General features: G+C 37.7%; 1 protein-coding gene across 2 annotated transcripts in view; it reads left to right on the forward strand.

The window, feature by feature from the left end:
• ITFG1 (integrin alpha FG-GAP repeat containing 1) overlaps positions 1–27,423 on the forward strand; it is a 292,249-nt gene that overhangs the window by 131,578 nt on the left and 133,248 nt on the right. For both annotated transcript variants that reach the window (XM_069456742.1, XM_069456741.1), the window contains exons 9-10: positions 8,987–9,081; positions 11,745–11,917. In XM_069456742.1, coding sequence (XP_069312843.1) covers positions 8,987–9,081; positions 11,745–11,917 — 268 coding nt within the window. The remainder of the gene's footprint in view (positions 1–8,986; positions 9,082–11,744; positions 11,918–27,423) is intronic.

A 27,423-nucleotide genomic window follows, 5' to 3' on the forward strand; every position in this document is an offset into this window, starting at 1 on the left:
TTTTTATTTATCAGTTAATAAATAATAGTTCTTTTTAAAAAAACTTACATTAAGTAAATTTAGTTAACTTTCTGTATCTTTAGTCCAACTTCACACTTTCTAGCATTACCATGTTCGATAGTGACCAATAGCATCTTAAAGAAGTAGCTTTTCTGTTCTGATCCTGTTAATATTCTTTGACAGTATGTATTTCTTATCGCTGAAATTCTATGAAGGCCCAGGCACTTTGTACACTTGTCTTCAGTCACTTAGGTACATTAATGGTATATTTAGGCCAGGAACGGTGGCTCACCCCTGTAAATCCCAGCACTTTGGAAGGCCAAGGTGGGAGGATCACTTGAGGCCAGAAGTTTGAGGCCAGCCTGGGCAACATTCTAAGATACCATCTACACACACGCGCGCGCGCACACACACACACACACACACACACATAGAAATTAGCCAGGTGTGGTGGTGTGTGCCTGTAGTCCTAGCTATTTGGGAGGCTGAGGTGGAAGGATCACTTGAGCCTAGGAGTTCAAGGTTGTAGTGAGTTATGATCACGCTACCACATTCCAGCCTAGGTGACAGAGTGAGACCCTATCTTTAAAAATAACTTTTTAATGCTATATTTATGTGAGCATACCTTAAAAATCACTGTGTATGCTATTTAACATTTGAAACAGAGTAGGTAAACACATGTACATATTCATAATTCTGTCATTTATATTATTTAAAAATTAATATTTTTAAGAAATTATGTTTATTCCTTCCATATAATGTTGGTTAATAGGATCCTCTTTTTTTTTGCTCATTGATATAGAACTTGTTTAACACTGTTATAGTTTGGTTTATGCACACATAAAAAATAAATGTAAATATTTTTATGCATGCCATCTATTTTTTATGGTATTTGTCAATTATTTAAATGTTCTAAAAAATATCTAATATCTAAGCTGGTTAATATAATAATTTTTGTATCATATTTGGTATATTTTTTTTAAGAGATGGGATCTCACTATGTTGTCCAGGTTGGAATGCACTGACTATTCACAGGTACAATCATCACACACTGCAGCCTCAAACTCCTGGGCTTAAGGGGCCCTCCTGCCTCAACCTCACAAGTAACTGGGACTACAGGTGTGCACCACTGTACGCAGCTCAGTGTATTTTTATGTGAATAATTTCTCTTATGTTAATGATGTGCTCTTCTGAAAAATATAAAGTGATATCCCATATATTAAGATATTTCAGTGGAAGTAAAATGGAAATGGATTTTTGGTAATTGTTTTAATGTCAGTATTGTATTGCTAGCTTTATATTAATAATGAATCACATAAAATGTAGTTTTATGTGAATAAATTATCTGTCATATCTCTCTTGAGAAAGCTACTATTTCTACCTATATTCTGGGTCTATTTGAGCAAGAGGTACAGTTTTAGAAACCCTGTATAAAAATCTTTCAGCCCTGAGTCCCAATATAAAAGTTAAAGCCATGAATTTTATTTAAACCTTCTACCATTGGTCATGTCACTTATAGTATTTATATCTCATGTATGCTACCGTCATCCATGAGTAAATTTTCCAGATGGTGGAAGGAGACATTTTCACTTATTCCCCATTTGAGCTGTTGTACCGTGTTCTAATCTGTAATCAAAAATCACTGATTTATTGTTGTTATTGAACTTAGCATTCCAAATTATAGATTGAAGTATTTAGCCATCTACCTACAATTTTTTCTCCATCTATGGAGTAACATTTGTCAAATTCTAAATTATTACTTTCATTTTTTATGACTGTTTTCATGACCATAACTGGAAGCATTACAGTGAGTCCTTGAAGTCCTGAGGAAAAAAACTCTTCTGTCCTTCCAAGAGTTACACACTTTTTTACTCTATTGCCTACCTACTAAGCACAGTATATTACTGTCCAAAATACAAATACACAGTATCCTACAGTGATAGGGGGGATGTGTAGGGATAACGTATTCCTTTATGTTTGCTTACTGCTTTACAATTTTTCCCAAATTCTTTCTTCCACAGTTAATACTCACAGTGACCCCATGTGGTTACCAACTTATGTTCCTGTCAATTATTTTTCAGATAAAGAGAAATAATACAAAAGAGACTGAGTTTCTTTGCTAAAAACTATATATCATTCAGTAATTGGTGTGGAACAAATGGATATCCATGTGTAAAAATTACAGGAGAATGATAATTCACATTTTATACCAAAATAAATTTCAGGTGAATCTAAGACTTAACAGTAAAAATAATACCCAAAAGTACTGGAAGAAAACAGAATGGGAGTCAGAAAACAGGAAGTTATAACTGTGGAGTGGAAAGGCCTTTATAAATTATAAGCAAAGCTTAGAAGCCATGAAAGAAAACCTTAATAAATCACAGGCAAAGAATATTTTTTTTCGTATGGAAAGGACTCCTACAGATTAGCAGGTAAAAGACGAAGAACACCATTCATAAGAAAAATTTAAGCCACAGTGAGATACCATTTTCACTTGTCAGATTGGCAAAAATTAAAACATTGGTTAATTCAGGTACCAGTGCAACCTCTCTAGCAGTAATGCTCAAAGTTTAGTCCAAAGTAAGAACCTCTATGGGGGGGTCGGTGTCTTCAACTCTTTCTGGGGGTATACAAAGTGAAAACTATTTTTACAATAATACTAAGGTATTATTTGCCTTTTCACGGTGTTGACATTTATACTGATGAGGCAGAAGCAATGGTGGATAAAGCTCCTTGCAGTTTAGAACAAATCAAAGCAGTGGCATCAACCTTATTAGCATTCATTGTGTTCTTCACCACCATACATTCACAATATTAAAATGGAGGAGGAGGAGAAGGAGGAGGAGGAGGAGAAAGGAAATAAGAAACGATCAGTTTCACTTAATAGTAATATATTTGTTGAAGCAGCAAAAATAATAATTTTACTAAATCTCAACTCTTTATAGTATTCTTTGTTTGGAAATAAGAACTATGTAGAAGAAGAAACTTCTGCACACCAAGTATTATGATTGTGTTGATGAAATGCACTGGTGCAATTGAGTTGCAAGCTAAACTAGCCACTTTTATTTTATACCATTTTTTTACTTGAAAGAACAGCTGACAAACTATGGTTAGTCAGATTTGTGTGTTTGATAGATGTTTCCCCTAAAATGAACAAGGCAAGTTTGTCACCTCAAGAAAACAACTAACAAGATTTGGTGCCAATGACACAATTTGAGCTTTCAAACAAAACTTAAAATTTTGGAAAACTTCTGTCTGCTAATGAGCTGATAGTTTCCCAATAACTAAAGACTCTTATGATAAGATTGTAGTGATATTAACAAATGTGAATTTTTGATATTGTGTAATGAAGTATATCAACATTTGGAAGAGCCACATAACTCAGTAAACCAGTATTTTCCAAATGATCATGTGTGATTTTACAAAGTCATGCATTTTACACGAATTTCATGTATGGTTTTAAAGCATCCCTTCAAAGTGCAAGATAAACCAATGGATTTTAATGAACAGGGTGTGGAAAGTTCATTGATAGAGCTTTAGATTACTCGTTGCAAGTAACCTTTAAGAAATTATTACTTGCTAAGTTTCTTGGTAGTATGGAAGAATAGCTAGAGTTATCTGAAAAGGCTATTAAAATAATTCTTCTAACTACATATTTTTATATTTGTTAACCAAAACAACATATCACAACAAATTGCATATAAAATCTGTATAAAAATTTGATACTATTTTCTGTTAAGCCAGATAGTGAAGGCTGACAATTATATTCTTTTTTCAAAAACCTTTTTGTTTTGAAAAATAATTACTTGTCATGAAAACGTGTTCATATGTAATATATTTATGGTTGTTATTCTAACTTAATAAATATTTAACTATTTTTCAGTCTTAATTTTTAATACCATAAATAGCCATTGATAAAACCTACAGAAAGCTTTTTGGGGTCATCAGTTTGTGTGTGTGTGTGTTTTGTTTGTTTGTTTGTTTTTTTATCATTTGCTGAAGATACACTTGAGCAGATAAAGACTAGGGTTGGAATTCTGGCCCAACTACTAACTTGCTTCTGGCCATGAACAAATTACTTAACCTCTAACCTTCAGTTTCCTCATTTCTTTTTTTTTTTTTTTTTTTTTATTTCAGCTCATTATGGGGGTACAAATGTTCAGGTTATATATATTGCCCGTGCCCCCTCCATCCCCCCAAGTCTGAGCTTCAAGCGTGTGCATTCCCTAGACAGTGCACATCGCACTCATCATGTAGGTATGCACCCATCCCCTCCCCCCACCCCCATCCCCTCCAGTCAGAACTCAAGCATGTCCATTCCCCAGGCAGTGCGCATCCACTCATCAAGTAGGTATACACCCATCCCTTCCCCCCAGCCCCCACCTCTGTCCAATACCCAATTGGTATTATTCCCAAATGTGCACTTAGGTGATGATCACAACTGAAGTAGTAATTTCCATTTTAAGAGTCTATACTATATAGTTTCACAAAGGTGAGATTATACAGTTATTCATTGTTGGATTGTTTGGATTACCAAAAGATTGAGAACAACACAGTGTTTGCACATCAACAGAGACTCCATTATATTGAGATACATCTACACAATGCAATATTATATTATATATGAGGCAGATACAAATTCACCATTATGAAACCATCTCAGAGATATATTAAATCAGAAATTGAGGGTGCCCAAAAGCATGTAGAGGACACTACTAGTGGCGCAAAATTATATGTAGCGTATGTCTGTGCAAAGACTGTCTTGTGAAAGAATACTCCAGAAACTGCTACAGTGCTTGCCTCTGGAGGAGAGGAGGGGACAAGAGTAGGAGGAAGACATTTTTTACAAACTGAATACCTCTTGAATAGTTTTGGGGGAAAAAAAGGCTGTTCCTGTTCCCCAAAAAAGGTAATGTTTTTTAAAAATTATGTTTTAGTTTCTCCCTTAAGATGGCATGGCTAATTATTCATTATTGGGAGCTAAACCAGCTTAAAAATCCATATCTAACTGATCCTGATTTTACCTTCTTTCCATTACATTAAAATCTCCACACACTCTTACAGAGTTGCAAGACATTTGCTATGTATAGCTATATGTGTGTTTTGTTGCCATAGTGAGTTGACCTGCCTAAGAGACTCAAGAATATGCAGAAGATATCCTGGAGTTCCAAGAGGCTGGAGCAGAGTTCCTAAGGAAGGGATACAGACTGAGTCCTAAAGGGTAGTGAATTTGGTTAACAAAAAAAGAATTTATTATAAATGGAAAAACATGATCAAGACGTTAGAAGTAGGGATACACATCGCACCTTCTGGCATCGTTGGGAGACCAGTGTAGATACCTTAGCGTCTGTGTTCCCAAACCTTACTGTGTATCCAAACCAGCTGGAGGACCTATGAAAACATAGGTTGCTGGGCCTCCCAGCTCAGAAGTTCTGACTGATTAGGTATGGGCAGGAGCCTAAGGATTTACGGTTTTAACAAGTTCCCAGGTGGTTCAGAGGTTGCAAGACCACATTTTAAGAACCACTACATTATTGGAACAGTAACCTGGGGCCAGAACAATGAGTTGTAATTTGCTTAAGCAATACCACAGGTTAGTTAACTTCATTAGGCTGAAAATATTAAGAGGATAAAAGGTGTTTAAGAGGATAAGTGATATATTATGACCTTTTTTTTTATGTGTACCTTTTTTCCCTACTTAATTAAAAGCAGAAAAATTATTATATAAAAATTGATATAATCCATTTTTATAAGAACAGTAACATTAATTTACCGTGCTCTTGATTTTAAAGTTAAAATTTTTCTGTAAATCAGTTTTGAATTGTTAAATCTATCTCCATAAAATTATTTGTATGTTTTAGAGAAGAATTTCATTTGAAGTTTGGCTAAGGTTAGCATCAAAGGAAGTTAGCATGTGTTTGCTCTTTAGTCCTGGGTGATCAGTCATACAAAAGGTCAGTTTTTTACACTGGATTTTATAAATATAAGTAAATCAAAATGCCATTCCTTCTGTTACCATTTCTAGTGAGTCTTTGAGAAAGGACTTTAGCCTTCAAGAAAAGGAGATACATTCTTCACCGAAGTTCTGAGGAGAAGGCAGTCAGAGTTACAAATCTGGGGACGTCTGTAAGGACTGTGTGCCAGGCTCACAGACTGCTTCTCCTTCAGCAGGACTTGCTTCATAGTCTGCTCACAAGGGACATTGTTTCTCTGAGAATTTGCTTAAACTAACTCTCGTTCCTAGCCTTGTGACTCTGATTTTTCCCATGTGAAAGCTGTTTTCTGAAAGGAGGCATAATAAGATATTAAAATACAGAAGATTCCTGTAGTGGGAGATAAAAAAGATATATAGATTAGAAAAGACAAAAAAGACTATGGAAAGATTCTAAATTAAAGGAGGCTCATAAGTAATAACTGAGTGTAATTTCTATTCCTAACCTGGATCCTGTGCCGCAGGGACAAAAATGTTATACAGGGCATCTTTAGCTCAATGGACAAAATTGGAGTATAGATAATACATTAGATAAAGGCATTATATTTGTGTGAATTGTGAATTAACTCTATTGAGGATACATAATATCTCTATTCCTAGGGAATACACACTGACATATTTAAGGGAAAAGAGCCATAACGTATGTACTTACATACATAGTTTAGAAAAAAATTTATTTCATAGAGAGAAAGGGCATAGATGAAAAAACAAATGGGGTAAAATGTTAACAAGAGGCAAATCTGGTTAAAGGCTTCACAGGTCCTCCTTGTACTGTTTCTGTTACTGCAGCTTCTGTTATTGTAAGTTACTACCAAATAAAAAGCTTTTTAAAAAGCAGGAAAGTGAAATATGTAAAATTTTAAAATTTGTTTCCTTTAAGACAGCAAATTTCCTTTGGGCTCAAAATTGAACTCTCAGAAAGCATTTCTGTTGCTTCTCTTGTGCGCTTACAGTTAGCACAGGGAGCATATTCCATGAATATTCTGTGAGTTCTAGATTTCTGTGAACATGTCTATAAAATATTGCTGATAATTTATACTAAAATGCGTAATTGTGCTGTCATCACATTAGATATATGCTTATTAGATAGTTATTTGCCAGAACATTTCATAAAATATTGGCTAGTTCATGGTCAAAATACACATAGGAAATTTGAAACTACTGGGAAGAGAGAGGAAGTATGGGAAAAGAAGAGTGGAAATAAAATTCTAATCTGAGTATTTTCCCATTGGGGTAAATATGAAGGGCAAAGACTTAGTACTGTTCTTCTAATTGGTCCCCATTAACTTACAGTAGAATGGTTTGGTTTTTAATGAAGTTTGTGGTATTATTTAATATTACAACCAGTTTATAAATAACATTTTTTATTTAGTTCTTTCTTACTTGGCTAGCTCTCTTTTATTTATTTTTTTTTAACCATGATGTATGTTTATCTAATCAGAAAGGCTTCTCTTTTCTAAGTATTCCTGCTGAAGTTGTATCCCTATCTCTAAACTTCTTTAATTCCAAGCAGTTCAAATCTATATATTGTCAAATCACAGATGTTCTCTATACTTTTTATTTTTAATTCAACTGTTTTATTTAATGTTGTGCTCATCTAAGTAAGGATTTATTATCACAAATAGTAATCATGGTCATAAGTAATTAAATCATGAAATTAAATGAGAGTAATCAATTTTTCCGTTTGCTGTGCCTTTTTACTTTTCCCTGCAGAGGTCAGCTTCCATTGGCTAGATTTTCACCCCACTCAGCCTTAAAATTCATTGTTCCTTTGGAATACGCTATTGGAGACTTGATGAGCTTGTTATAGTAATATAGCTCTCATAATATGTAAACCCATACAATAAAGGATATTTCTTTAATAATTACTTTTTATTTTTTTAGACAGTATCTCACTCTATTGCCCAGGCTACAGTACAGTGGTGTCATCATAGCTCATTGCAACCTCAAACTCCTAGGCTCCAGCCCAGCCTGCCTTAGCCTCCCAACTAGCCGGGAGTACAGGCACATGCCACCAAGCCCAAGAGATGGAATCTCTCTATGTTGCTTAGGCTGGTCTCAAACGCCTGGCTTCAAGCAATCTTCCCACTTCGGCCTCCCAAAGTATTAAGATTACAGGCGTAAGCCACTGTTCCCAGCCTAATGATAATTTTTTTTTGAATTTCCTTCTAAGTGTAAAATTAAATTATCTAATAAACCATAGCAAATAAATCAGTAATTAAAGCAACACAAAATCAGGCTCCAAATTTAAAAGCTAAGTAATTACTCTCTTGTGAATGTCCACGTAAAGAGATTTAGCTTGGGGACGCCAGAATCTGTAAACCCCAGAAGGTGGGGGAGACACCAGACAGGAAGGAGCACTGGAAGAGCAACCTCCAGGTCCCTCAGTAACCTCCCTCCACAGGTGTTTGCAGAATGGTGGGCAGCTCTGTAAAAACCAGTCAGTTGTAAAGGACATCTGTATTCCCTTCATTTGCCTTTTTATGGATAAAAATTTATTGGTACTTTTTAGAAGCCAGAGTACTAAGAGGTTTATAACTCTTGGATAAAGTTCATACTGAATAAAAGGTACTTAAAACCATGTATAATGATAAGAGTCTCACATTTAAAAGATGCTGTATAATAATGGATTGCTATTGACATACTTTATTTTTCTCTTGTGGCAGCAATGATAATTATGTGAATAAGTCAAAGCTACATTTTTTTAAATTGATGATTTTTAACATTAAGGCCTGAAATTGGGTCTTTTTCCAACAATGGATAAATGTTTAACGACAGAAAAATCTGCAGTTTAAAATAAGACACAGTTCAGATAACAGGTAGCAAGGGCCAGAGCGATTTTTAATTGAATCATATTCATTATAAACCCATGTGTCAAATTCTTCAGTTTTATCTAGATTGATGTAGACTTTGAACAAATAGAAAATTGAATCTGCCATACAAGAACACTTTATTTTGTGGCTATTAATGGACTCTTGAAGTTTCTTTTGACAGATGGAGATGGACACATGGACCACTTACTACCAGGGTGTGAAGATAAAAACTGCCAGAAAAGCACCATCTACTTAGTGAGATCTGGGACAAAGCAGGTATATCAGCTTGTTTTTTAATGTAAACAGAGTTATTTGCTTGAAAGAAATCTTCAAGGGTTAGAAAAGATATCTGAAAAATCAGAGAGAAGCCCAAATTAAGTTATTGACATCTTCATTTTAACATCATAAAATACATTTAAATCTATTTTGTGTTGTTTATTGAGAGGAAGGGTACTATTTTTAATCATAGCTGGTAAAGAAAATCCATTCTGGATACTATTATTAAATGACCTGTTAGCTTTTCATATGGCAAAACACACTATAATAAAGGGTTATATAGAACAACATTTTATATATTTTCAAAGCTAATGTTGTATTTATTTATGATATCTAGATCTATTTCATTCTCTCATGCTGAGTTTTTACCTGTAGCTTATGGGTAGGCAATTTAGAATATGATAGTCACAGTGGAGGATTGATATGAACATGATAAATTATAACAATAGTATTTGAATTAACCAATTTTCTTTTCTTTCTGGAGGGGTAATAAATGATAGAGTAACACTTGGACTTTTATAGCCTTTATGGGTAGGGAACATCACATTTTATATGAAAACACTAAAGCAAACAAATCTTCAAACAGCATTCTAATGGCATTTACCTGGTTGGTCTGAGTATGGTGATATTTACAACTAATTGATCACAACCAGTTACAGATTTCTTTATTCCTTCTCCACTCCCAATGCTTCACATGACTAGCCTTAAAAACAAAAATATTAAAATAAGTAAATAAAAGCAATTAACTTTCACACTTTTATCTTGAACTTTTTTTTAAGTTTTGAATCACTCTAAACATTAGTTCAAGTAACTCTTCATTACTGAGTCATAAGTAGCAGTAAACCTATGATTCAATCTATCCTTTCAAGTGACACAGTACTGTAAGAATATTTTCAAATTATACAGACATCTCTCTCTGGGAAGATAAATGTCACAGTCCTTTGGTGACTATTTTGGGAGTCACATTAAGTGAAAAATCTATTTACTTTTTAGACCTTATTACATTTACCTTAACAGGAATACTTTATCAGATATAGCTTATCCTCATTAATAAACTGTCAGCCTCTTTGGAAATTTCTCATAACTTGGCATTTTGTGGAATTTCCCATCTTCTTCTAAAACTAAACCAACAATTTTTTTCAAAGTCAAGTGAAACAAACATTTTGATGATATATAAAGTAATACTTTTTTTCTTGAAGAAAGATTGAAAAATTATTAAAACTCATTTTCTATATGTCTTTATCAAGTTTTTTTTTCTTTTCTCATGGAAAAATGTTCTTAACATATGAAAATGTTGAAAATACCCTGTTTTTACCTTTTCAAGAAGCCATTTTTAATACAGTCTGGCTTGCAGCTATAAAAATAAGTCACCTGCTTATAAGGAAAAAAAGAGAATCTGTAGGCATATTTGGCCTCCTGCCATTTCAAGTCAGCTGTGCCCGCTTCTGTTCGGACATCTTTGGACTCTTAGCTAATTGTGGGCACATCTATCATTTTAATGGGATGATTTCCACTCTTCAGATTTTTAGTTATTAGAAGTGAAGATTTGTGCAATGAGAAGAAAAAAAGGAGTTTGCAAAAGCTCATTTTTAAAAAAGCCTCTTCTCTCCGTTCTCTTCACTGCAATCAAAACAGAAATAAGGAATTTACTAAAACTGTAGCTTCTAGCTGTTTTAATGACAGAGCTCATTCTCCTTGGCTGAAAAGTACCTGTCAGTTGCAGACAAAGCTTGTTGGGCCTGGTGTTATTTGGAAAGCCTCATGAGCTGCTTGGTTGGAGGGTGATGACTAAAGTCATCTTAATGTACAAGGGGCACAGCAGGAGGACAAGGGAGACTGGTAGTGTTCTAACTTTCTTCCTAAGTTGGTTCTCCTGAAAGGACATCAGTATTAGATGATATTACAATTTGCTTTAACTAAAGCTTGAAATATTCATTTAAAGCTATATCCCCACTTGACACAAATTTTAAATTGGGTAGTTCAACCACATGAGTATTTATATCAGTTCATTGCTAAAATTTGTGTTACAAGCCAGGCATGTTCTAGAACTTAAAGAGAAAAAAAAAACAGAACAGGAAAAAAAAAAAAAAAAAAAGCCAGGCATGGTGGCTCATGCCTATAATCCCAGCACTTTGGGAGGCCAAGGCAGGAGGATCGCTTGTGGCCAGGAGTTCAAGACCAGCCTGGGCAACTTAGTGAGATCCCATCTCTACAAAAAAATTTAAAAATCAGTCAAGTGTGGTGGCGCATGCCTGTAGTCCCAGCTACTCAGGAGGCTACGGCAGGAGCATCACTTCAGCATAGGAGTTCGAGGTTGCAATGAGCTATGATCACCCCACTGCACTCCAGCCTTGGCGACAGAGCAAGACCCTGTCTCAAAAAAAAAAAAAAAATATGTGTGTGATACTGTGAAGAAACTTTCTAAGGCTTTATATGCCAGTTCAGAGATGACTGGTGATAAATTCTAAGGGAGACTACTTTTTTTTTTCCCCATAGTGTCAGTTACCTATTCATTAAAGTAAATTAAAATACTTTACCATATTTTACAGAAAGAGAAGTTAAATAAAATAATGCTTATCTTGAGAACTTTAATTAATCATTTGTTTTGCAAATGGTGAATTTTTTTCTAAAATAAAGTCTAATCTTTTTCTCTTATTCCATAGTGGGTTCCAGTCCTGCAGGATTTCAGCAATAAGGGCACACTCTGGGGCTTTGTGCCATTTGTGCATGAGCAACGACCACTTGAAATACCGATTCCAATTACCCTTCATATTGGAGACTACAACATGGATGGCTATCCAGATGCTCTTGCCATACTGAAGAATACATCTGGAAGGTAAGGAAATTAAATCAAGTGAGAAATATTTGTAAAGTATCTTCAGTATGACACTTTGTAACTGAATAGCGCCTGAATATATTATAGTCCCTAAATAAGGAACATGATAAACTCGGTTCCTATTTCTTTACATGCTCCCTGAACTTCTCCCAAGTGCTTAGAATGCCTGTTCCTGGAGAGATAAGTTCAACATGGCTGACTATATGCAGAGGAACCAAAATGGCAAGTAGATGTTCATACTTGAAATAGATTTTCTAAGCGAGAACACTGGACTTCAACAGAAATGATGGGAAGCACCAAAAGCAAGTAAGCAGAGGGAACCAAGGCAGCTTACTTAACTGGAACCAGCTGGAAGCCAGGAGAAGCTCCCTAATGCAGGGAAACGGTAAGAGAGAAATCCCCAGGGCTCCACAGTCTCTCCATGATCTTTTACAATCTTAGCTATAGGAGAATCCCTCGACCCACATGGGCCTTGAGACTAACATAGGTAGCTGTCTAGAGATTGCAAAGAAACATTGCCCCAGAGAGAGACCTCATGCGGAGTCCCACAGGCATCCAAGTCCAGAGCAAGTGTGGCCTGATGCCATTCTGATCCTAGCCTCCAAAGGTCTGTGTCCTCCCCTGAAGCTGGGCTGAAGCTGCCACTGCTACTGCCAGGGCGAGGAGGAAGGGGGGAAGTCTGACCCTGCCATGAACCCTGAGGACAAATCCTACCACCGCTGCCACAGGCTACTGTGAGACCAAGGTGTGAGCACACCACACTCTCTACAGCTACCTGCCCATGCTACTCCAGCTGAGAGGGGCCCCGCCCTCCCTGGTGGCAAGCTCATAGCCAATACCGTTTTGACAGCCTGGCCTATGAGGGTTGTGTCTTGCCTTTGGGTTGGGCTGAAGTGGCTGCCACCTCCAGGTCATGGAGAATGAAGGAAGACTGGTAACTTTCCTGTACTTTGAGGACAAATCCCACCCCTGCTGCTGCTGCAGGCTGTTGTGGGAACAAGGCATGAGCAAACCACACACCTCACACCTTTCTGCCTATGCCACTCCAGCTGAGAGGGGGTCTCCACCCTCCCTATTGGCAGCCCTACAGCACAGCCACCACTGTCCATACCTGAGCATTCTGCCTATAGCCTGAGGACCACTCCTGCCTATCACAGCCAGCGCCTGAACGCTCTACCAGGAGAACTGAGGACAAGTCTGCTAGCCCAGTCCCATCCCCACAGTAATCCACCATGCCATACAATTGTCTGGAAATCAGACAGCCCAGTCCACCTTGGCTGGCACCTGATCCTTCCCGCCTGGGTCTGAAGTTGGGCCAACCTAAACTGCCAGTACAACCACAGCTAGCACCTACCTACATGTGCCACCACTGGGCCTGAGGACTGGCTACCCCAGCCTATTGCAGTTACTGCCAACACCAACATGGACCATTTGGGTTCCAGTGGGTTGCTCTGCCACTATTACTGCCATCATGTACATTATACCAGCTACCCAGGGACTCAAGAATGTGCCCACATACACAGCCTACCATTGCCACTACCGGCATTGGAGCAAGCCTCTTGGAGGCCCAAGAATTGGCCTTCCTGGACCCACTAAAACCAGTAACAGCATAAGCTGCTCTGGGGGCCAAGAACAGGAATGCTTAGCCCACCAATGGGGCCAAAGTCTGGCTGTTCTGGCACCCTAGTCCCCAGCAAAACTTTACCACAGCCTCCACTAATAACTGCACCCTAAGCCACTGAGGAAATCACAGATACAACTGACACTGCATATAGCAAAAGAAGTCATACAGAAATCACACTACTGCAGGCACCCAAAATCAAACCCAAAGCATCCTACCCAACCAATGGCATATATACATCTTCAGGAAAAAGTTCTCCCCTATGAAAGCAATTTCAAAAAATTGGAAGAAACAACTATTACATCAGATGTACAGATAGGTATCAATGTAAGGACACAGAAAACATGAAAAAGCAAGTAAATATGATGCCATCAAAGGTGGTGCAACAGATCGTAATTAAAAAGAAATTTATGAAATCCCAGATGAAAAATTTGAAATACTACTTTAGAAGAATCTCACTGAGATACAAGAGAAATCAGAAAAACAATTCAGTATATGACTGATAAATTTATCAAACAGATATTTTTAGAAAGAGCCAATAAAATATTCTGGAATTGAGGAACTCATTGAATGAAATACAAAATAACATTGGAATCTTCAACAGTAGACTAGATCAAGGAGAAAAAAGAATCTCAGAACCTGCAGACAAGTCTTTGGAAATAATCCAGTCAGACAAAAATTTTTAAAAAACCAAAATAAGAAAAAGGAATGAGCAAAGCCTGTGTGACATTTGGACAACTTAAAGCAACCAAATATTGAAAATATTGGTGTCCTTGGGTGCGAAGAGACAACAAAAGGATTAGAAAACCTACCTAACAAAATAATATTTGGGGTTTGTTGTTGTTGTTGTTTAATGAAAGAGGTGGGGGTCTCACTCTTACTCAGGCTGGTCCCAAACTCCTGACCTCAAGCCATCCTCCCACTTCGGCATCCCAGAGTGCTAGGATTATAGGCATGAGCCACCACACTTGCCCACAAAATAATATTAGTGGATGAAAACTTCCTAAATCTAGCAGCAGATTTAGACATCCACATAGAGAAGGCTCACTGATTTCCCAGGAGATAAAATGCAAACACGTCTTCTCCACAGCACGTTATATTCAGCTTGTCTAAGCTCAAATAGGGAATCCTAAAAACAACAAGAGAAAAGCACCTAGTCACCTATAAAGGAAATGCCATCAGACTAACAGGGATTTCTCAGCAGAAACCTTATAGGCCAGAAGAGAATGGTATGATATATTCAAAGAACTGGGGGCAGTGGGGGAAGACCCTTCAGACAAGAATTACTAAATCCAGCAAAATTATACTTCAAGTAATGGAGAAATAAAGTCTTTTCCAGAGAAGCAAATTCTGAGGGAATTTGTTCCCACTACACAGGCCCTTCAAGAAATGGTCAAGGGTGTCCTAAACCTGGAAGCTGTAGGATGACAATTACCATCATGAAAACACACAAAAGTATAACATTCACTGATAAAGTAATCACATAAAGGAGGAAGAGAAAGGAATCAAATCGTAACACTATGGAAATCCAACGAACCACAATGACAAACAGTAACAGAAAAAGAAGGGAACGAAGAATATATTAAACAACCAGAAAACAACAATATGACAGGAACAAAGCCTCACATAGTAATAATCACCTTGATTATAAATGGATGAAAGCCTTTTAAAAATGTGATCCAAACATATTCTACTTAGAAGAAACTCACCTTACCAGTAGTGACACATGCAGACTAAAGTAAAAGGATGGAATCAGTTATTCCACACAAATGGAAATCAAAAGCAAGTAGGACTACTTATACTTACATCAGATAAATAGAGTTGACATCGGAAACATTAATAAAAAGACATATAGGCCGGGCGCGGTGGCTCACGCCTGTAATCCTAGCACTCTGGGAGGCCGAGGCGGGTGGATCGCTCGAGGTCAGGAGTTCAAGACCAGCCTGAGCAAGAGTGAGACCCCGTCTCTACTAAAAATAGAAAGAAATTATCTGGACAACTAAAATATATATATACAAAAAATTAGCCGGGCATGGTGGCGCATGCCTGTAGTCCCAGCTACTCGGGAGGCTGAGGCAGTAGGATCGCTTAAGCCCAGGAGTTTGAGGTTGCTGTGAGCTAGGATGATGCCACGGCACTCACTCTAGCCCGGGCAACAGAGTGAGACTCTGTCTCAAAAAAAAAAAAAAAAAGAAAAGTAAAAAAAAAAAAAGAAAAAGACATATAATGGTAAAAGGACCAAACAAGCAAGAAAATTCACAACAGTTTTTAAAAAATTGAAATAATATCAGGTATTTTCTCTGACCACAGTGGAATAAAACTAGAAATCAATACCAAGAGAAACTCTGGAAACTCTACAAAGATGTGAAAATTAAAAAGCATGCTCCTGAATGATCACTGAGTCAAAGGAGAAATTAATATGGAAATCAAACAATGTCTTGAAACAGATGAAAATGGAAAAACAATATCCAAAAACCTTTGGGATACTGCAAAAGCAGTACTAAGGGGGAAGTTTACAGCTATAAATGCCTACATCAAAAAAAACAGATTACAAATTAACAGTCTAATGATGCACGTCAGGAAAATAGAAAAATAAGAACAAATCAAACCCAAAATTAGCAGAAGAGAAATAATAAAGATCAAAGCAGAACTAAATGAAATAGAGAATAAAAAATCAATACAAGGAATCAACAAAATAAAAAGTTGTTTATTTGAATAGGTAAGTAAAATTGATAAACCACTACCTAGACTAACCAAGAAAAGTGAAGATACAGATAAACCAAATCAGAAATGAAGAAGGAGACATTACAACTGATACCACAGAAATACAACAGGTCATCATAAACTATTATGAACAACTATATGCTCACAAACTGAAAATCCTAAAGATAATGTATAAATTCCTGGAAACAAACAACCTCCCAAGTTGAACCAGGAAGGAATGGAAAACCTGAACAGACTAATTAAGAAGTAGCAGGATTAAATCAGTAATAAAAAGTCTCTCAACAAATAAAATCCCAGGACTGGATGGATTCACAATTGTATTCTACCAAACTTACAAAGAAGAACTGATACCACTCCTCCTGAAACTATTCCAAACAATCAGAGAGGAGGGAATACTCCCTAACTCATTCTATGTGGCCAGCATCACCCAGATACCAAAACCAGACAAGGACACTGCAAAAAAAGAAAACCACAGACCAATATCCCTGATGAACATAGATGCAAAAATCCATAACAAAGTACTATACAATCAAATCCAACAGCATATTGAAAAGATAATACACCATGATCAAGTGTTATTTTTCCCACATATGCAGGGATGGTTCAACATACACGAATCAATTAATGTGATGCATATCAAAAAAATAAAAGACAAAAACTATGTAACCATCTCAATAGAGACAGAAAAAGGATGTGATAAAACTCAATATCCCTTCATGATATAAAAATCTTAACAAAGTAGGCATAGAAGGAACATACTTCACAGAAATACAAGCCATAGATTACAAACCCACAGTTAATGTCATACTGAATGGGGAAAATTAGAAAGCATCTCCTCTAAGAACAGAAAAAAGACAAGGATACCCACTTTTGCCACTCCTATTCATCATAGTACTTGAAGTCCTACCAGAGCAATCAAGCAAGAGAAAGAAATAAAAGACATCCAAATTGGAAAAGTAGAAGTCAAGTTGTCCCTTTTTGTTGATAATATGATCTACCTAAAGACCCCACCAAAATATTCTTAGGTTTGAGGAATTAATTCAATAAAGTTTCAGTAAAATTCAGTAAAATATAACATCAATGTACAAAAATTAGTAGCATTTCTATACACCATTAGTTATCTAGCCAAGAAATCAAAAAGGCAATCCCATTTATAATAGCTACCAAAAATAAAAATAAAATGAAATACCTAGGAATAAATTTAACCAAGGAGGTGAAAGATCTCTACAAGGAAAACTACAAAACATTGGTAAAAGATATTAAAGATGACACAAACAAATGGGAAAACATCCCATGCTCATGGATCAGAAGAATTAATATTAATAATGTAATAAAACATAACTGTATGACCTAAAGCAATTTGCAGATTTAATTCAATCTCTATCAAATTATCAGTGTCATTTTTCCCAGAATTAGAAAAAACAATCCTAAAATTCATACGGAACTCAAAAGGAGCCTGAGTAGCCGAAGCAATCCTGAGTAAAAAGATCAAAGCTGGAGGCATCACATTACCTGACTTCAAAATATATAATAAGTCTGTAGTAACCAAAACATCATGGTACTGGTATAAAAACAGACACTCAGACCAATGGAACAGAATAGAGAGCACAGAAATAAAACCACTTATTTAAGCCAACTGATCTTTGACAATGCAGACAAAAACTTACATTAGGAAAAGATACCCTCTTCAATAAATGTTGCTGGGAAAATTGTATAGCCACATGCAGAAGAATGAAACTGGACCTCTATCTCTCACCGTACACAAAAATCAACTCAAGATGGATAAAAGACTTAAATGTGAGACCCAAAACTATAAAAATACTAGAAGAAAGCCTACGAAAGACTCTCTGGGACATTGACTTCATCACTAAGACCTGAAAAGCACAGACCACAAAAACAGAACTCAATAAATTGGGTTTAATTAAACCAAAGTCTTTTGCACATCAAAAGAAATAATCAATAGGGTGACAAGACAACCTGTTATATGGGAGAAAATATTTTTTTTTATCATTAATAACAATTTAATTTTACAGAATCAAAGAGTCTAACAGTATATCTTGTTAGATACAGTATGTCCTCATAATGTATACATTATTTCTTGTACAATGATATGAAATAATATGGGAAATATTCATGATAAATTATTAAGTGAACAATGCAAGTTAAAAACAACAGTTTCATATTTTTTTCCCCACCCCCGCTTTCCCGAGTCAGCACCTTCAAGTGTTACCACTCCCCAAACGGTGCGCAATGCACTCATTGTGTAGGCATACCCCCATCCCCTCCCCCACCCCCCACCTCAGTCTGATGTCCAATTGGTGTCGTTCCCAGATTTGTATTTAGGTGATTATCAGGGAAACCAATTTTCTGGTGAGTACATGTGTTGCTTGTTTTTCCATTCTTGGGATACTTCACTTAATATAATGGGTTCCAACTCTGTCCAGGAGAACCATAGAGATGTCGTATCTTCATCATTCCTTATAGCTGAGTAATATTCCATGGTATACATATACCACAGTTTACTAATCCAATCATGTATTGATGGGCATTTGGGTTGTTTCCACATCTTTGCTATTGTGAATTGTGCTGCTATAAACATTCGGGTACAAGTGTCTTTGTTACAGAATGACCTTTTTTCCTTTGGGTATATGCCCAGTAATGGGATTGCTGGGTCAAATGGCAGGTCTACTTGAATCTGTTTAAGATACCTCCATAATGCTTTCCACAGGGGTTGCACTAGTTTGCAGTCCCACCAGCAGTGTATGAGTGTTCCTGTCTCTCCACACCCACGCCAACATGTGTTGTTTTGGGTTTTTTTGATAAAGGCCATTCTCACTGGGGTTAAGTGATATCTCATTGTGGTTTTGATTTGCATTTCCCTGATGATTAGAGATGTTGAACACTTTTTCATATGTTTGTTAGCCATTTTTATATCTTCTTTTGAAAAATTTCTATTCATGTCCTTTGCCCACTTTTTGATGGGGTTGCTTGATTGTTTGTTGCTGATTTTCCTGAGTTCTAAATAGATTCTTGTTATCAGTCCTTTATCTGATGTGTAGTATGCAAAAATTTTTTCCCATTCTGTAGGTGGTCTGTTTATTCTCTGGACTGTTTCTTTGGCTGTGCAGAAGCTTTTTAATTTAATCATGTCCCATTCATTTATTTTTGTTGCTGCTGTGATTGCCTTGGGGGTCTTCTTCATAAATTCTTTGCCCAGGCCAATGTCTGTAAGAGTCTTTCCTACATTTTCTTCTAGAATTCTGATTGTATCACGCCTAAGGTTTAAGTCTGTTATCCACCGTGATTTGATTTTTGTGAGAGGTGAAAGCTGTGGGTCCTGTTTCAGTCTTCTACAAGTGGCTAACCAATTCTCCCAGCACCATTTATTGAATAGGGATTCTTGTCCCCAGAGTATATTCTTTCCCGCTTTGTCAAAAATTAGGTGACTGTATGAGGATGGTTCTATATTTGGATTTTCTGTTGTGTTCCACTGGTCTGTGTCCCTGCACTTGTGCCAATACCAGGCTGTTTTAAGAACCACGGCCTTGTAGTATTGTTTGAGGTCTGGCAAATTAATACCTCCCATTTTGTTTTTGTTGCTTAAAATTGCTTTTGCTATACGGGGTCTTCTTTGATTCCATACAAAGTGTATAATTATTTTCTCTATGTCTGTAAAGAATGATGTTGGTAATTTAATAGGGATTGCATTGAATCTGTAGATCACTTTGGGTAGTATAGACATTTTAACAATGTTGATTCTTCCGATCCACGAGCGTGGTATATTTTTCCATCTATTTGCAAGTTCTGCTATTTCTTTTCTCAGTGTTTCATAGTTTTCCTTATAGAGGTCCTTTACCTCTTTAGTTCGATATATACCTAGATATTTTATTTTCTTTGTTGCTATTTTGAAGGGTATTGAGTCTTTAATTTGGTTTTCTGATTGACTGTTATTGGCATATATAAATGCCTCTGATTTGTGTATATTAATTTTGTAGCCTGAGACTTTGCTGTATTCGTTAATCAATTCCAGGAGTCTCATGGTTGAATCCTGGGGGTTTTCCAGATATAACATCATATCATCAGCAAAAAGTGAGAGTTTGATCTCTTCCTTCCCTATTTGGACTCCCTTGATTCTGCTCTCTTGCCTGATAGCTCTCGCAAGGACTTCCAATACTATGTTGAAAAGTAATGGAGACAATGGGCAGCCCTGTCTGGTTCCAGTTCTAAGTGGGAGTGCTTTCAGTTTTTCCCCATTCAGTATGATGTTGGCTGTGGGTTTGTCATATATGGCTTGTATCATTTTTAGGTAGGTTCCATCAATGCCTATTTTGTTAAGCGTTTTTATCATAAAAGAGTGTTGAATTTTGTCAAATGCTTTTTCTGCATCTAATGAGAGTATCATATGGTTTTTGTTTTTGCTTCTATTTATGTGGTGAATTACATTTATAGATTTACGTATGTTGAACCACCCCTGCATCTCGGGGATGAAGCCCACTTGGTCGTGGTGGATTACTTTTTTGATAAGTACTTGGATTCGATTTGCTAGTATTTTATTGAAAATTTTTGCATCTATATTCATGAGGGAAATTGGTCTGTAGTTCTCTATTTTTGTTGTGTCCTTTCCAGGTTTTGGTATCAATGTTATATTGGCTTGGTAGAACATGTTGGGGAGAATTCCGTCCTTCTCAATATTGGAGAATAGTTTATGTAGGATGGGCACCAGTTCTTCTTTGTATGTATGGTAAAATTCAGGTGTGAACCCATCTGGACCAGGGCTTTTCTTTTTGGGAAGGTTTTTTATTGCTGTTTCGATTTCAGTTCTTGATATTGGTCTGTTCAGGTACTCTATTTCTTCCTGGTTGAGCCTGGGAAGACTATGTGTTTCTAAAAATTTGTCCATTTCCTCCACGTTCTCCAGTTTGTGTGCATAAAGATTTTTGTAGAATTCATAGATGATATCTTGTATCTCTGTAGCGTCGGTTGTGATTTCTCCTTTCATGTTCCTAATGGAGGTTATTAGAGATTTTAGTTTTGTGCTCTTGGTTAGTCTAGCCAGGGGTGTGTCTATTTTGTTTATCTTTTCAAAGAACCAACTTTTTGTTATATTAATTTCCCTTATAGTTTCTTTGTTGTCCTTTTCATTTAGTTCTGATTTGATCTTAGTAATTTCTTGCCTTCTGCTGGGTTTGGGATCGTTCTGTTCTTCTTTCTCCAGCTCTTTGAGTCTATTCGTTAGGTTGTCTATTTGCATGTTTTCTGTCTTTTGGATATAGGCATTTATGGATATGAATTTTCCTCTCAGGACTGCTTTAGCTGCATCCCATAGATTTTGATAAGTTGTATCTCCATTGTCATTTAATTCAAAGAAATTTTTGATTTCCATCTTGATTTCTTCTTTTATAGAATAATTATTCAGGAGAAGGTTATTTAGCTTCCATGACTTTGAGTAAGAGTGAGGGTTTCTGTTTGTGATCATTGTTACTTTTATTCCGCTGTGATCTGAGAAGATGCATGGTATAATTTCTATTTTTTTGAATTTTTGAACACATGATTTATGTCCTAGGACATGGTCAATCTTAGAGAATGTCCCGTGAGCTGATGAGAAGAATGTATATTCTGTGGACTTTGGGTAGAATGTCCTATAGATGTCAGCCATGCCCATTTGTTCTAGCATTCTATTTAGGTCCATTATGTCTTTGTTTATTTTCTGTTTAGAGGATCTGTCCTGTACTGTCAGTGGGGTGTTAAAGTCTCCAGCTATTACAGTATTGTTATCTATCATTTGGTTGAGATCTAGTAGGGTTTGCTTTATGAATCTGGGTGCACCTAGGTTGGGTGCATATATATTGAGTATAGTCATGGCTTCTTGATGAATTGTGCCTTTAATCAGTATGTAGTAGCCATCTTTGTCTTTTATTATTTTTGTTGGTTTGAAAGCTAAGTTATTGGAAATTAAGATTGCCACACCAGCTTTCTTTTGGTTACCATTTGCTTGAAATATCGATTTCCATCCTTTTATTTTCAGTCTAAATGCATCTTTGCAGGTTAGGTGAGTTTCTTGAAGACAGCAGATACTTGGATTGTGTTTTTTTATCCATTGGGCCAGTCTATGCCTGTTGAGCGGGGAGTTCAAGCCATTCACATTTATTGAGAAAACTGATAAGTGAGACAGTTTTTTGTTCAGCTTGTTGGGTAGAACTTCATTGTGATGTTTTCTCTCCTGGGCCATTGTGGTATCTGGAATTTGATCTTTAGCTTTTGAGTAGTTTTACATTCGTGGATCTTTCTTGTGCTGATCCGTGTGTAATTCTCTTTTGAGTACTTCTTGGAGGGCTGGTCTTGTCTTGGTGAATTCCCTCAACCTTTGTTTATCTGAGAATGTCTTGATTTCTCCTTCGTATAGAAAACTTAGCTTAGCTGGGTACAAGATTCTAGGCTGGACATTATTCTGTTTCAGAAGCGTGAAAATGGGGCCCCAACCTCTTCTTGCATGTAAGGTTTCAGCTGAGAAATCTGGCGTAATTCTGATGGGTTTTCCTTTGTAAGTTACTTGTTTCTTTCTCCTTACAGCTCGGAGAAGTGACTCTTTAGTGGATATTTTGGTCAGCCTGATGACTACGTGGCGTGGTGTTTTCCTGTTTGCTATGAATCTCCCAGGGGTCCTTTGAGCTTCTTGAATCTTTATGTCTAGAGTATTGGCAAGGCCTGGAAAATTTTCCTCGATTATGTCTTCAAATAGCTTGTCCAACCCTTGCTTATTATCTTCTTCACCCTCAGGAATGCCAATAACTCTCAAGTTAGGTTTCTTCACATAATCCCACATTTTTTGAAGACTCAGATCATTTCTCTTACTTTTTCGATCTATCTCTGTGACTGACTTATTTAGTTGGAAGGAGTTATCTTCAATTTCTGAGATTCTTTCCTCTGTTTGATCTACCCTGCTCTTGAGACTTTCCACAGTGTTTTGTAGCTCTTTGAGTGAATTCTTCACTTCTAGGAGTTCAGTTTGGTTTTTCTTCAATATTTCAATTTCTTTGGTGAATTTTTCCTCCAGATCCTGTATTTTTTTTGTGTTTTCCTTGTGTTGTTTATCCATTGATTCTTGTATATTATTCAGCTTGTTTATAATCCATAATTGGAATTCTTCCTGTGACATGTTGGTGTTTTGAGTCTGGTTTGTGTCAGATGGTTGGGAGCTGGTATTTCTCTTTGGGGATGAGCTTTCCATTTGATTCTTTGTGCTCTCCATGTTTTTTCGCTGGGCCCTTACCATCTAGATTTATCGTTGGATTTTTACTTATAGATTTAGTCTGGTTAACAGGAGTCTTTGTGCTCTATTCTTAGGTTGTGAAACAGTCTAGGTATGTTGCTTCTTTTGGCAAGAGGGGGAGACTGTTGTGTGTTGTTTAGAGATTTTTCTGTTTCCGTTGGGGGACTGCTTCCGATGGGTCCAATCCTAGAGGATTGGAGTGATCCAAGACCGCTTTGGTGAGTTAGGACACTGTATTGTGGTCTTTCAGAAGGCAGGCAGGGTCCACACTAATAGTAGACCGAAATTCTGTTTGTTTGTTTGTTTGTTTCCCTTTGGTTCTTCCTCTATAGGGGAGGTTTCTGACTCTATCTGCAGGCAAGATACTAGCTATGGGGAGAGGACGGTGACCTCGCTTGCTCAGCGCCCCAGTTGCTGTAGCTCCCACGGGCAAAAGTCTGTCTTGGCCCAATGTCCCCAGGGATCAGGTTCCACACTCTCGCTTCTGGAGAAGTATTCAGTGTTTACACTTGGGCGGGGACCCTATATAAGGTCCGTGGACCAGGGGACAGGGCCGTCCAGGGAGCCTCTTGGTACCCTATTGCTCCGCAGTGACTTGGCTGTGGGCCCTAGAATGGCGATTGCGTGCCCGCAGATCGCCGGCCCTGGGGGTGACTGCTAAGGATCCGGTATGTACCAGAGCCAGGGACCTAGCCCGTTCCGAAGCTCACCGTGGGTCCCCAGTTAGAAGGTGAAAAGAGAGGAGAAAGAAAAAAAAAAAAAGAAAGAAAGAAAAGGAAAGAAAGGAAAGAAGAGAAAACGAAAGAGAAAAGAAAAAAGAAAAAAAAAAGAAGAAAAAGAAAGAAAAAAAAAAAGAAAAGAAACGCAAAGAGCCAAACCAAAAAACACCAAAAACGCCAACAAAAATGAACAAAAACAAACTACATAGCACCTCACCACACCGCAAGGCAGAAAGATACACAAATCTGAAGTATATAATTCAGCGACTCAATGTTTTTTTGTTTGTTTGTTTTTACGCCTTAGCACAGCTCCGCCCCTTCACTTCCACTCGGCTGGGTCCGGAGCGGCCATTAGATGTTTTTGTTTTTACGCCTTAGCACAGCTCCGCCCCTTCACGCCCGCCCGGCTGGGTCCTGGGCGGTTTCGCAGTGGATTTCAAGATGGCGTCTGCGTGCCCGCACAGCTCCGAGGGTGGTGGGGATCCAACCTCCGCGCTCAAAAAGGCGCGGCAGCCAGAGGCCCAGAGGGCAAGGGTGCCCGCCGAGGCTGTCCGGCTCGTGAGCCTCCGGAAAAAAAAAGAAAAAGAAAAGAAAAGAAAAGGAAAAAAAAAAAAAAACCAAAAAAACCAAAAACAAACACAAACACAAACAAACAAAACCCAGAAGAAATTTACCAAGAATAAAATATACAGTTCGGCGAGCCTATTCTTCTTGGTTTTTTTTTTTTTTTTTATGCCTTAGCCCAGCTCTGCCCCTTCACCCCGAGTGTGGCCCCGGCATACCCTGCACTCCTGGCGTTGGTTCAGAGACCAGTGGAGGGCACCGGGCAGAGAGAGCCGCTCGGCACTTTATGGCTCCCGAGCGGTTTCGCCCTCGCTTTCAAGATGGCGCCTGCCGAGCTCCGGGGCTGGAGGGGACCGGCTCCCCGGCAGGCAGAGACTGCCACTGCCCGGGGGCTGGCGAGCAAGGACATGCACTGGGGGTGACCGGCTGAAGAACCGCCAAAAAAGGCAGCATGGGCAGAAAGAGCTGCTGGGCACTTTTTGGCTCCCGAGCCGTTTCGCCTTCGCTTTCAAGATGGCGCCTGCCAAGCTCCGGGGCTGGAGGGGACCGGCTCCCCGGCAGGCAGAGACCGCCACTGCCCAGGGGCTGGCCAGCAAGGACACACACAGAGGGTGACCGGCTGGAGAACTGCCGAAAAAGGCAGCACGGGGTACAACGCTATTTGCTGTCCGGGAGTCTTTTGTGTTTTTCTGCCCTGGTGCAAATCCGTCCCTCCTCGCCAAGCGCTGTCTCAGCTGAGATCCCCCAGGTTCTAAGGTAATTTCGCAAAAAAGCCTCCTGTCTGCAATGCGCCACGTATCCCTCAGTGATTCTGCGCTGGCCTGGGTCAGGGCTCTGTTCAATTGGGAGCGGAGGGCAAGGCGCTTTCCCGAGAGGCTGTACCCACCCCGGCTGGGGGCGGGTGTATCCGACCCGCGCTCCGCTGGCTAGTGTCTGTCCCGCGTTCCTAATATTCGTTCACCTCAGACCTCACTCGCTCTGTTTGTCCCACGCTGATTCTCCGTGGATTCACACCGCTGTTCCTGTGTGGGAGCGGTCCTCTAGCGTTTTGGCAGGTCCGGATCGATGCCTTCCTTCCCGGGAGCGCAGATTCAGGCCGTCACCACCACTCCGCCATCTTTGATTCCGGAGAAAATATTTTTAAACTATTCATCCAACATGGAACTAACATCTGCAATATAGAAAATACTCAAACCACTCAACAGGAGAAAAATAATTCCATTAAAAAGTACGCAAGGGACACAAGTAGATATTTCTCAAAAGAAGACATACAAATGGCCAACAGGTATTATGAAAAAATGCTCAACATCACTAATCATCAGAGAAATGCAAATCAAAACCACAATGAGACGTCATCTTACCCCAGTCACAATGGCTATTGTTAAAAAGACAAAAAATAACAGATTTTGGCGAGGAGCCAGAGAAAAGGGATTTCTTATACACTGTTGATGGGAATATTGGATGTTCATTTTTGTAATGAAAACATGGCTAGTATAGCCACTATGGAAAACAATATGGAGATTTCTGAAAAAACTAATAATATGATCCAGCAATCCCACTACTGGGTATCTGCCCAAAGGAAAAGGAATCAGTATATCAAAAGGATATTTGTACTTGCATGTTTATTGCAGCACTGTTCACAATGTCAAAGATAATGTGAATAAACCTAAGTGTCCATCAATGGATGAATGGATGAAGAAAATGCGGTGTACATACACAAGGGAATACTATTTGACCATCAAACAGAAATTGTTTTTTAATTTCATTTATAAGATAAAACTGAAAAGATGTTTTATTTCCTAAATCTTTAGTATATTACTGAAAAATGTTTTTTAAAAGGAACTGAAGGATAAATTATAATAAAGAATATTCGGGTACCATTTATGTAAATAAAATTTTTATGAATTTCTAATCACTATTATTTTTTAATGACAGTTACTAGAGAAATTAATATAATAAAATGAAAGATTTGAATTTAAATAACTTTTGCCCACTATTTAGAACATTGGAGCTTGCATTTTCCACATTTATTATCAAGAATTTTCCCCTAAATGCTCTCCTCAGTGTCCTAATGTCATAGGTGTGTTAGGTCTGAATTATAATTTAGAATTGCTGTGAGAATTCTATAGGAAAATTTGACGAACCATATTTCAATTAATGTTCTAGACCTTGTTAGGTCATTTTCTGAAATTCAGAAACAGAAAATAGATTGTGATTTGCTTATAATAAACAATTGTTTGACACTGGTACTATAATCTAGAAGTTGTGTTAATGATTTATCATCTTGTCAAGCATATACAGATATATTTCTTGCTTGTTTTAAGAATTTAACTGAGTGGCTGTGTGTAAGATTGTGACTCCTCGTCTTTATTCTGACTATTCCATATCACCTTCATCTGCTATAACCAGAGTATTTATATAGTTGAGAAGAGTTGTATTGTTATGAATTTATTGCAAGTCAGTGGATGAAACTGTGTAGCAAAATCTCACCTTCCAATAGGTTTATTTTAAAGGAGATCCAAACGTAGAAGCAACTTAAAAAAAAAACAATTGGGGGCAGCAAGGAAGCAGAGTCTTGAGTATCAGCCATAAGAACATCCAAAACCTG

The sequence above is a fragment of the Eulemur rufifrons genome, chromosome 23 (genome assembly GCF_041146395.1).
Source record: "Eulemur rufifrons isolate Redbay chromosome 23, OSU_ERuf_1, whole genome shotgun sequence".
Classification (NCBI taxonomy): Eukaryota; Metazoa; Chordata; class Mammalia; order Primates; family Lemuridae; genus Eulemur; species Eulemur rufifrons.